Source organism: Notolepis coatsorum (assembly GCF_963971535.1).
Source record: "Notolepis coatsorum genome assembly, chromosome: 16".
NCBI lineage: Eukaryota > Metazoa > Chordata > Actinopteri > Aulopiformes > Paralepididae > Notolepis > Notolepis coatsorum.
This window is the reverse complement of record NC_140180.1, coordinates 1986973-1999472: the sequence shown is the minus strand read 5'-3', so window position 1 is coordinate 1999472 and position 12500 is coordinate 1986973. Positions and strand designations below refer to the sequence as shown.

Sequence of the window (12500 nt, the reverse complement as noted above, 5' to 3'; positions counted from 1 at the left end):
CCTCGCTGATGTTATTTGCTAAAACAAATAAGCGGATACCCATCACTACAGAAATGTTAGTCCTTTACATTATTTTACTACTAAAGACGTAACGCGGGGCGTGTCTCATTTAAGATAAGATAAGATATTCCTTTATTGATCCCCTTGGGGAAATTCAGCCATCATAGCACCATGGGGGAGGGGAGGGGAGGTACAGGTAGTAAAAACAAGCCGTGTAAACAATATAACAAATCAATATAATTAACTAACTGAAATATACAGTATTCACATATGCATAAGATAGTGTTATTGTCCTTTTTAGGTTCCTAGTAGTTGTAGTTGGATGTCTGGCAGCAGTCCCTGCCCACTGTTGTGGAGCCTGATGGCCGCTGGTATGAAGGACTGGCCGAGGCGGTTAGTTGAGTGTCGGGGGGTATGAGTCTGTGACTGAACGTACTTCTCATCTTGACTAGCTCGTCGTAGAGCGGGTGGGAGGGATTCTCCAGGATAGCAGCCAGCTTCCTTCTCATCCCCCTCTCTGCCACCACCTCTAGTCTGACCAGCTCGACCCCCACCACGGAGCAAGCTTTCCTCACCAGCTTGTTCAGTTTGTTGGTGTCCCTCGAGTTGATGTAGCCCCCCCCCCCCCCCCCCCCCCCCCCCCCCCCCCCCCCCAGCATGCCACAGCATAGAAGAGGACGCTGGCCACTACAGACTGATAGAACGACTGCAGCAGTCTATTGCAAACAGATTTTCCAGGTTCCCCTTGTAGCTCCATGCTGAAGGACCACTACCCAGACTCTACAATCTGCTATAGTATAAGAGATTGATCTGATAGTTATAAGATACTGAGGGATGTTAACAATTAATCGAAGACCGATTGATTGATCGTTAAGGATTTCCTCGAACACGTGACATTTACTCGATCTACTGTCAAACTGATCTGTTACAATGTTGTCTGTGTCTTATTACATTGTAGCAGTCAGTAGAAGGGTGTATTCTCAAAGCATGTTTCAATTAACAGATAAGAGGGCGCAATATAACTATGACGAGGGAAAAAAACACGAGCGACAGCAACTTGCAAAATTACGCAGGCTAAGAGAAGTGTTGATTTTGAAAAATAAACCGTTTGATTGAGGAAACAAATACATTTGTTATTGTTTGTTAAATGAGTATTTTTTGTTACAATTAATTGATTAATTGATCGTTAATGTTATCAATGATCGAGTAAGGAACATGCTTACAATTTGCAACCCTATAAAATACCTAAACATTAGTTTACCAGCAGTAGTAGAGCAACACATGAATGTTACAGTCGATTGTGTTTGCTTAGAGATGTACGTAGCCTTGATTCAACAAGTGGGCTGACGTTAAACACGAGGACTTGCCAACAACGTTTTGGGGAACGACATAATGATTCTGCACTTGTTTTGTCGCAGAAAGTACATACACGACGTGGGAATATGTTTCACATCAGGCAAGGGGGAGTATTTCTTGGGAATTCATTTTCAGCATTCTCCGTTGACTTTCATGTAGTCCTTCCATGGAGAGTTTGTGGTTCACCTTTTTACCACAAGAGGGCGACAGCAATGGTTTTAAATGCTGCCACTGAGACTTTAAGTCGGCGTTAATTGTACGTCATAATATGATAATAATTTATAATAATAATAAACACTACGATAAGGTCTGGACCTGGGGGGGGGCGACAGGGCCTTCGCTGCAGCTGCCCCCACCCTCTGGAACGCCCTGCCCAACCATATCATCCGTCATGCAGACACCCTCTCATCATTTAAAAAAAAGCCCTAAAAACCCACCTTTTTACCCGTGCCTTCAAGCCTCGAACTCTTCCCTCTCTCACCTTTTATATAATTAGTTTTATTTAAAAGAAATTCTACTAAAACTGTTTTGTTTATTTTGCTCTGGAAAGTGTCTTTGAGGCATTCGGAAAAGCGCTATACAAAATGTATGTATTATTATTATTATGGGAAATCAATTAATATAATCGGACACAGTTTGTTAAAATAGTTAGCTACGTACGTAGCTAGCCACTTCATTTCCTCAGCCATTGTCACCAGTACCTCTGACCTCTGACCTGCTGCTGGCTTCCTGTACACTACAGATAGTAGCAGTGAAAGTAGTAGTCTCTACTCTATGCCTCTGTCTCTCTCCCTCTTTCTCTCTCTCTCTCTTTCCTCTCTCTCTCTCTTTCTCTCTCTCTCTTTCCCTCTCTCTCTCTCTCCCTCTTTCTCTCTCGCTCTCTCTCTTGATTGATTGATTGAAAACTTTATTAACAGATTGCAGAATGGGTACAATACAGTACGGCTCAATACATACAATTGTTAAGGGGATGCAGACCAGAGAAAGACTTTCGTCTTGTTTACATCAGGGTCCCCCATTTTCAATTCATCAGGACATATATGACATACATGACATACAGATAGACAGTACTGCTACATCTATACATTTATGACATACCAGATTTGCAAATACAGTACTGTTTGTGATACAAAAATAGTCCAGAAAAGGGAGTATATACATTTGACATAAAAACTGTACATTGGAGGAGGTTGGGTGGGTGGGGGGGGGGGGGGGGGGGAACACTGTACAAACAAGCAAAACTGTACATTGGAATATTGACAACCATACTAGGTAAATTACTGTACATTGGAGGGGGTTGGGTTAGGACATTTACAGGGCCAGTTTCGAATTGCAGTCTCCCGTAGGTGTTCTTTGAGAGTGGTTTTGAAAGTGGGTAGTGATTCACATTCCTTTACAGCTTTGGGTAGGGCGTTCCACATTGATGTGGCATAATTGCGAAACGTGTTTAGTCCCTTGTTTGAGCCGAATCTGGGTTTGACATGATTTGTGGAGCTCCCTCTGGTGTTGTGATCGTGGTATTCACTGACCTTTGGGAAGTATTTTGACATGTACATGGGTACCTTGGTCGTGTAGTGTATCTTGTAGACCAGGCCCATTGCAAGTTGCTGTACTCTGTCGTCTACTCTAAACCATCCTAGGTTGTCAAAGTGGGCAGGGGTGAGGTGGGTTCTAGGGGTAAGGTTAAGCAGTAGTCTGACCAGTTTGTTTTGAGATGTTTGTAATTTTGTTTTTAGCGCCTTTGAGGTGCTTTGGTACCATGAGGTGCAAGCATAGTCGTAGTACCCTTGAATGAGTGCTCCTGCCAGAGACTTCAGGGTATTCTTGTTTACCAGAGAGGAGATCCGGTACAAGAATCGAGTTCGTTGGTTGACTTTTTTTATTACATTGGTTGCCATTTTGTCACAGGAGAGATTAGCCTCTAGGATGGAACCCAGGTAGGTAATTTCATCTTTCCTTGTGACAATATTGTCACCCACTGTAACTGAGAAGCCGTCGGTCTTGCTGAGTTTGTTATTTGAACCGAAGAGAATGGACTCTGTTTTGCCCATGTGTAATGATAGTTTGTTATCAGCGAGCCATATGCAGATTTTGCCTAGTTCCGAGCTGAGGGTTTTTTCAACCTGTAACTTGTTCTTGTCAGAGACCAGCAGGGCTGAGTCGTCCGCAAACAGGAAAGTTGCAGTCACAAGCTGACGACATGTCATTTGCATAAATTAGAAACAGTAGCGGTCCTAGTATGCTTCCTTGTGGAACACCACAGCTCACTGTGAGGGGGGGGGATAGGGTACCGTTTACCTCCACCATCTGTTCCCTCCCCTCAAGGTAGGATTGCATCCAGCTCACTGATAGACTATCAAAACCAATTGCTTTTAGCTTGTCAATCAGAATGGAGTGATGTGTCGAAGGCCTTTTGTAGGTCCAGCATGACCATGCCGCAGTATTTGCCCGCGTCCACCTCTTGTTTGATGTGGTCGTTCAAATAGAGAAGGCATGCGTCAGTGGAGTGGGATGTTCTGATGCCAGATTGGAATTTGTAGATTAGATTTCTTTCCGCTAGGTATTTTTCGACCTGTTAGTAGACTATTTTTTCCATGACTTTCGAGATGGAGATGAGAATAGAAACAGGGCGGTAGTTGCCTGGATCTAATTTGCTGCCCTTTTTGTGCAGAGGGGTCACCCTCGCAATTTTGAATTCCTTGGGGACGTGTCCCTGTTTTATGGAGAGGTTTATTATGTGTGTGATGACTGGGGTGATGGCGGCTGCTGAGTCTCTGAGGAATTTGGAGGGGATGTTGTCATGGCCAGTGGCCTTGTTAGGTTGGAGGGCGCTCAGTTTTTTGAGTACCTCATCTGTTGTTACCATTTTCAGCTTGAAGTCGTCCTTGCGGACCCCTAGGTTTTTGTAGTAAGCTACTATGTGTTCTACCCCATAATGCCCTGAGTGGGAGGGTAGTTTGTTTACCAGTGTTGTGGCTATGTTTGTGAAGAAACTATTTAAGTAATTGGCTACATCCAGCTTGTCTGTGATGAGCGTGTTGTCCATTTTTATGTTTATGTTTGAGAATCTGGTTTTAAGTTTTTTTACTGCAGCCTAGTTGATTATTTAGTAATTTCCAAAGTTCACATGGTTTGTTTTTGTTTTTCCTCAGTTTTGTCATTGATCAAATTCTTTTTTGCAGTTTTGATCATGGAGTTTACATCATTTCTTAGTCTGTTTCTTTCTCTCTCCCCCCCTCTCTCTTTCTCTCCCCCCCCCCTCTCTCTCTCTCTCTCTCTCTCTCTCTCTCTCTGTGTCTCTCTCTCTTTTCTATGGATTGTCACGCTCCATTTTTACCCGGCTCCTCTTTCAGACAAACCATGCTGTCCTTCTCCCTCTCTGTGTATGTGTGTGTGTGTGTGTGTGTGTCTGTGTGTGTGTGGAGGGGGATTGATAATGTTTCCAGCAGCTGTGCTCTCTCTCTGTCTCTGTCTCTCTCTGTCTCTCCCTGTCTCTCCTTGTGTCTCTGTCTCTCCATGTCTGTCTCTCTGTGTTTCTCTCTCTCTCCCTCTCTCTCCCTCTCTCTCTCTCTCTCTCTCTCTCTCTCTCTCTCTCTCTCTATCTCTCTCACTGTCTGTCTATCTCTGTCTCTCTCTGTGTCTCTCTCTGTGTGTCTCTCTCTCAACAATACAAACAAATAGAATTAACTCTGAATATATGCATTATATGATATGAGCAACTAGGCAGTGTGATCAAAGTGCAAATGAGTCAGTTACTAGTAGCCTAGACTAGGACCTTACCCTTTCACTGCCACACGACAGCCGGTTAACCCTTTCACTGTGACAATACAGAAGGTTAGCCCTTTACTATCACACGACCGACGGCGATGCTCCATCATTAGCATCATTAGCTCCGCATTTGCGGAGCTAATGATGCTAATGATGGAGCATCGCCGTCGGTTGTGTGATAGTAAAGGGCTAACCTTCTGTCGTGTGGCAGTGAAAGGGTTAAGAGCTAAGTCTAACCTACATACTGTCTTTCACTAGCATGCACTCTACTACCATGCATGCTACACAACTACATACTATGCTAAATTATGTCTATACTACAATGCACTCAAGTCTGTAGTTCTCAAGTTCAACACTGTTTGATGAACGGTCTCAGCTGCCAGAGTGAATATCATACCATGTTGTTTCAGACACGCGTGTCATGTTGGTCAGCACTGTAGCATTTAAACTCTACATGTACACTTCCTGTGTTTCTGGCTCTGTCACACAGCTTTCCGGTTCAGCTGATAACTGAATCCACTTGATCGACCTTTAATCAACCTTAATTAAGCAATAATATACAGGAGAACCAGTGGACTATCATGAATATTGCGTAGGCATCACAGAGCGGCGATATTCACGATATCCCACGGGTTCGAGTGTATTATTGCTTTTCATACAGCAAGTTGCACCGTCGGGAAAAATATAGGATGAATGCAGACAATTCTGGGGTCTTTTATATATCGATTTCAGTGAACTTGGCGTAGAAAATAGTACCTAAAGATGTCTCGTTGCTATGGAATTTCAAATGGAGTAGTAGGCTTATCAACAAGCTATCGAAAGTCGGAAAAAGTCATCATCAGCACCTCGGACACCAGTTCAATGCCCAGGCCGTCCACTTGGTGGTGTTGAAGGATTCATTGCGGCTTTTCTCCAGCGCAACCAGGTAACCCTTTCACTACCACACTACAGAAGGTTAACCCTTTCACTACCACACTACAGACGGTTAACCCTTAACTACCACACGTCTGTATGGACGGCTACGTGGCGTAGTGGGCAAGGCGCTCGCCACGAATGCGGAGACGCTGGGTTCGCCTGTTCGAGCCCAGCGCTCCACATTGCTTTCAGTTTAGCTGGACGTTCATACTAATACACATTGGCCGTATTACGGGGTGGGAAACTGATGGGTGGGGATCGGGCGTTGTGGACAGCGACTCCTACAGGTCGGTTGGTGCGCCTGCGCAGTAGAATCAGGAAGTGTCGGGGGCAGCGTGAGCCTCCCACGCGTTACTCCTCGCCACTGAGAGATCGAGCTGCGCAGGTGAAAAGATGCGACTGCTGTTACCTCAAGTACCGGAGGGGACTTGTGCTATGTATGACTTAGTCCACATTGCAGCCGGCTTGTGGGAGGCAAGAAACAGCGTCCGTGACAGGGGAGGGTTGAATTGGATGATACGAAATTGGGATGGGAGAAAAATATAGAAAAGGGGAGAAAAAGTGGACAAAAAAAAAAACTACCACACGTCTGTAGTGTGGTAGTGAAAGGGTTAACATTCTGTAGTGTGGTAGTGAAAGGGTTAATAGGAGCCCCTCTCAATATTAAAAACAGGGGGAAATATATTTCTTTCACACAAAACCGTGACCAAACACGACGTGAACCGCGCTTCTCGGTCCATCGAGGCTGAGAGGAGAGGATGGGTTAGAGCTGTCAACGCACACGTACTTAATCTTTCTATTTGGACGGGAGGAGATATTCCCTCATGCTTTGGACGTCGGCCCAAAGTGCCTCTCCTTCACGGGGGGGGGGGTGGTGATAGGGCTGATGTGGGGGGGGGGGGGGTGATAGGGCTGATGTGGGGGGGGGGGGGGGGTGGTGATAGGGCTGACGTGAGTAACCACCGCCCAATATCCAAACGGCCACGCTTGGCTAAAACCACAGAATCCTTTGGTGAACGACCAACTGAAGTCTTCCCTTTCCGACTCGCTCAGTTTGAACTTTGAAGTGTTTCAGCTGTTCCATATACGTAGATAATGAGGAATAGCTCTTTTTGTAGATTTGTCAAAAACATTTGACACGGTTGATCATCCTTTGCTCTTAATAAAAACATGATGTAATGTTGGTTTGGTTAGAAAGGCCTGCGACTGGTTTCACAACTGCTTTGAGGGATCGTCAGTGTGTGAAAATTTGAGTTTCTGCAGTTTCTGTTCTACTGTGTTCTATTATACTGTGTTCTATTATACTGTTACTGTGTTCTATTATACTGTGTTCTATTATACTGTGTTCTACTGTGTTCTATTATACTCTGTTCTACTATACTGTGTTCTACTCTGACCTGACTGAGATCATCTCCACAATTGCACCTGCATTACACAACCGGTGATGTGTGTGTGTGTGTGTGTGTGTGTGTGTGTGTGTGTGTGTGTGTGTGTGTGTGTGTGTGTGTGTGTGTGTGTGTGTGTGTGTGTGTGTGTGTGTGTGTGTGTGTGTGTGTGTGTGTGTGTGTGTGTGTGTGTGTGTGTGTGTGTGTGTGTGTGTGTGTGTGTGTGTGTGTGTGTGTGTGTGTTCAAGTTTCTTTAATAGTTGTCATACAGAAGTACAGAATACTTTTATACAAAATGCTTCTTACTGTTACGCTCCAGAGACTGTGCTAGACAAGATAAGTATGAAATAAAATAGTATAGCATGTAAAAATAGAGGTCACAGTGTTCAGTATAGACATATGTACAATGTTACTGTGTGTGTGTGTGTGTGTGTGTGTGTGTGTGTGTGTGTGTGTGTGTGTGTGTGTGTGTGTGTGTGTGTGTGTGTGTGTGTGTGTGTGTGTGTGTGTGTGTGTGTGTGTGTGTGTGTGTGTGTGTGTGTGTGTGTGTGTGTGTGTGTGTGTGTGTACACGTGTGTTGCTGCCTGTTGCAGCAGCAGCAAACCCAGGCTTTGTTTAGCATCCTGTCACCATGGTTACAGGGCAGTGTGTTTGTTTACCTGCCGGGATAATCTGATTAACTAAACTCTCTCTCTCTCTCTCTCTCTCTCTCTCTCTCTCTCTCTCTCTCTCTCCAGGTGATGTGTCGCCCATCAGTATGTCCCCTATTAGCCAATCACAGTTCATCCCTCTGGGAGAGGTTCTGTTATTGGCTATCTCTGCTATGAACTCCGCCCACAAACCTGTCACTCAGGAGGCCCTGGCTGAGCACCTGCACACATGTTCCCAGGTAACTATGGTAAATTATTATCATTATTATCATTTTTTATTTTTTTTATTTCATTCCATTTGGACTGTGGGGGGTGCTTAATGTCTGAAGGAGTCGACTGAAGGCTTCTTGTCCTCTGCAAAAGCATGCAATTGGTCCACTGATGGATACATCTTGATATTTGTCTAGTCTAGTAAGTAAGTAAGTAAGTAAGTATTTATAAAGCACCTTTCATGGGTGAATCCTCTTCAGTGCCTCTGTGCCTGTTTTCTTAGGCAGTTAGCCTCTGGTATGCGTGTGATTAGCGTTAGCCACGCTTCTAGGCCTCTTTTCTTTTGGAAAGAATGATAATTTTCTTAAATATTATACTTTTTTTTTTTTTTTTTTTTGACTAAGGTTGGCTAGTCGACTACGGCTACTTTTGATCGATTAGTCGACTATTCGACTAGTCGAGGTCAGCCCTACTAAACGTATGGTAATTTTGCTGCCCTAGTGGTTGGTATAGTCACACTGCTGCACACTCTGCCCCCCCCCCCCCCCCCACCCCCATAATCTGTGAGAGGTCAGAAAGCACCCATTTTCTTTCCCCAAAACAGACTTTGATAGTCTCTCCAAAGAGAGGTCCCACAGATTGGGGCAAAGTGTGAAGGGGAGCGTGTGGTCAAGAAGACCAAGGCTGCTATTGTGTTGATTCTGCTGACGGTGGACTTGGAGCCGATGATGAGGAGTTTAAAAGTTTTGTCACCGTTGAGTTTGTGGACATTTTGTTTGCATCCAGACTTTTATCGCAGACTGGCAGGAGTCGATGTGAGAGAGGGGTGGGTGGGGGGGGGGGGGGGGGGCTTTGGCGTTGAGGTATATCTTGAGTGTCATCAGCATAGCAGCGGATGTCCAGGTTGAAATGTTATTTGCCTAACCTTGCTACCTCTCTATCTCTTTCTATTTACATTTTTTTTTCTTTTTTTTATCCACTTTTTCTCCCATTTTCTAAATTTTCTCCCATCCCAATTTCGTATCATCCAATTCAACCCTCCCCTGTCACGGACGCTGTTTCTGCCTCCCACAAGCCGGCTGCAATGTGGACTAAGTCATACATAGCACAAGTCCCCTCCGGTACTTGAGGTAACAGCAGTCGCATCTTTTCACCTGCGCAGCTCGATCTCTCAGTGGCGAGGAGTAACGCGTGGGAGGCTCACGCTGCCCCCGACACTTCCTGATTCCACTGCGCAGGCGCACCAACCGACCTGTAGGAGTCGCTGTCCACAACGCCCGATCCCCACCCATCAGTTTCCCCCCCTAATACGGCCAATGTGTATTAGTATGAACGACCAGCTAAACTGAAAGCAATGTGGAGCGCTGGGCTCGAACAGGCAAGCCCAGCGTCTCCAGATTTCGTGGCGAGCGCCTTGCCCACTACGCCACGTAGCCGCCCCTCTTTCTATTTACATTTTGAATTTTTTGTGCTCGCTTATGCCTGTGTTTTTTACTGTTGTGAAGCACTTTGAACTGCAACCTCTGTATGAAAAGTGCTATACAAATAAAGTTATTATTATTATTATTATTATTATTATTATTATTAAATGGCAGAGAACCGAGGGGGAGGATGTCGATGATGAAAAGGAGTGGGCCGAGTACGGAGCCCTGGGGAACATTTTGTGTGACTGTGGATGTGAGGAGTGGGCCGAGTACGGAGCCCTGGGGAACACTGTACATATTAATACTACAACTCTGTACATACCGTAAATCCTCTAATAGTGGAGGGTACTCGAATAAAGGACGGGCCTCTTATAATGGCCGGGGGTTTGATACATGCAGACAAATACAGGCCGGCTTCCAATACAAGGTCGCAAAAAAAAGTAAATTTTTTATTTTTCGTGCCGTGATATAGAATGAGATAAACTCTTGCCAATGCAAATCAAGTGCTGCCTCCCGCTACACTGACTACATTAACGTTTCCCTCTCGTTGGCGTTGGCGATAGCTTTAGCGTTAGCTAACGTTGTCATATCTAGATCTGTGGTGTCGGCTGGATGACTTGTGTTGGCTTCGTTTGCAAACGCTAACGTTCGCTATCTATATGGCGTTGGCAGGCGGGGCTGGCGTTGTCCAGTTGGCATTACAGATCATGATGGCTATGATAGCGTTAGCTAAAGCTACTGCATGTTATCATCAACTCGATTCGACTGAGGTAGAATCGAGAAGGTACCACAGGCTAAATCGTCCCTGGACCCCGCAACCTATAGACAGTTCCAACTTCAGTGTGTGTCTGAATTACGTTAATCCACCACAGTTTCACCCTGACAAGGGCAAATACTCATGTGATCTGTATGTTTATGTCTAAATAAAATCAATCAATCATCAATAACAATTACAATTGGCCAGTTTGTGAAATTAAGGCCTGCCTCTTATATAAGCCTCTCTCTAATAAAGGCCTGGTGCTCTTTGCAGCCGAGGTAAATACAAGACCCGTCCAATATTAGAGGATTTACGGTACATCTGATTAGCACTATTACTCAGTAGTACTACTTCATATATTTTATATCCAGTTTATCACCTGTACATTGTATATTACTATTGCACTTTACTGTTACATTTGCACTCTGGTTGGATGCCAAACCTCTTTTTGTTGTGCTGTACTTGTGCTGCATGATGACAATACATTTTAATCTAATCTCGGATAATAAAAAAAAAAAAAAAAAAGGATTTGTCATAATCATGCAGCCTGTGTGGTAGGGTTTGTGTCTGTAAATCTTGACACACCATCTTTCACATTTATGAAATTGAATATCAGCCTCTTTGATTTACTAATAATCTGCATCGACCCTGAAAAACCCATATTGGCCTAAAATAATAATAAATATATTTTGTCTGGAGAAACACATTACTACTAGTACACCTAGAACTGTGTCTGTCTGCCTGTCTGTCTGCCTGTCTGCCTGTCTGTCTGCCTGTCTGTCTGTCTGTCTGTCTGTCTGAGTGTCTGTTGTCTGTCTGTCTGTCTGTCTGTCTGTCTGTCTGCTCTGTTGCTGTCTGTCTGCCTGTCTGCTGCCTGCCTGCCTTGCCTGCCTGCTGTCTGTCTGTCTGTCTGTCTGTCTGTCTGTCTGTCTGTCTGTCTGTCTGTCTGTCTGTCTGTGCGTGTGCGTGTGTGTGTGTGTGTGTGTGTGTGTGTGTGTGTGTGTGTGTGTGTGTGTCACAGTCAGACAGAGCAGGGTTTCCCTCTAAAGGCGTCTTGCATCATGTCACCACAGCAACTGCACATGTATGATGTAATGACAGGCAACACAAACACACATGCACACACACACACACACACACACAACACACATGCACACACACACACAGATGCCAGTCTACAACACAGTCTCTCATTGAATCAGGATGTCTGTATCTTTGAGTGCATGCATATGTGTGTGTGTCATGAGAGAGAGAGAGAGAGAAAGTCGTGAGGGAGAGAGAAAGGTGTGAGCAGTGTTTCCCCTACCATTGCCTTGGCGGGGCGGCCCGCCCCCCCAACGGGACCCCCTGCCCCTCCTGAAAAAATTATAATAATAAAATAAATGTATTAAAATGATAACTTTTCTATTAAAGTTAGCTTTAATCATAGTAACGTTGGCGAGCTAGCTAAATTATACATGAATCTGTTTTCATATAAATCAATCTTCACTAAGACTTTAAAACGATGGCACGGCGCGGTCTACGGAGACGCAGAAAAAAGCTACCAAATCCATTCCGAGACAACTCTGAGACTGACTAGCGTCACGCATAACAAGTCTCAGTCTCTCTCTTTCTCTCTTTCTCAGGGGCGTCGTTCTGGTATGGCAAGGTATGGCACTCGCCATACCTTGGCAAATTGGCAAATAAAAAATAAAAATAAAATTATTACAATTTATGTTTATTTAGAATTCGAATGTCAACATTATGAACGAAGCTTCGAACTATTTGGTACAACCCTAGCATGTTTTGATATTGTCAATTATCTCACTTTTACTAGGTGACTTTTACTGTGACTAACTGAAATATGCCAAAAAAAAGGAAAATGGACATAGGGACGTTTTTTTTTATCAAAGGGCAGCAGAGACAAGTGATACAGGGACACAGGTAAGGTCTGGCTTAGTGATTATAATAGTGCAGTTCAGCATTCAGTAACCCATACTTTTGTGAATGTGTTTTTGATACTACATTCTGTTGAACACACACCTCAAACCGTACC

The 12500-nt window shown here is 44.4% G+C and overlaps 1 protein-coding gene across 1 annotated transcript in view; it reads left to right on the top strand.

Annotated features, from left to right (window-relative positions):
- Positions 1-9103, top strand: part of LOC311242400 (storkhead-box protein 2-like) — a gene marked incomplete at its 3' end in the record, with an annotated part of 76476 nt that extends 67373 nt beyond the window's left edge. The window contains exons 2-3 of the mRNA XM_084331355.1: positions 8162-8313; positions 9071-9103. Of these exons, the coding sequence (XP_084187481.1) occupies positions 8162-8313; positions 9071-9103 (185 nt within the window). The remainder of the gene's footprint in view (positions 1-8161; positions 8314-9070) is intronic.
- Between the last annotated feature and the right edge of the window lie 3397 nt (positions 9104-12500).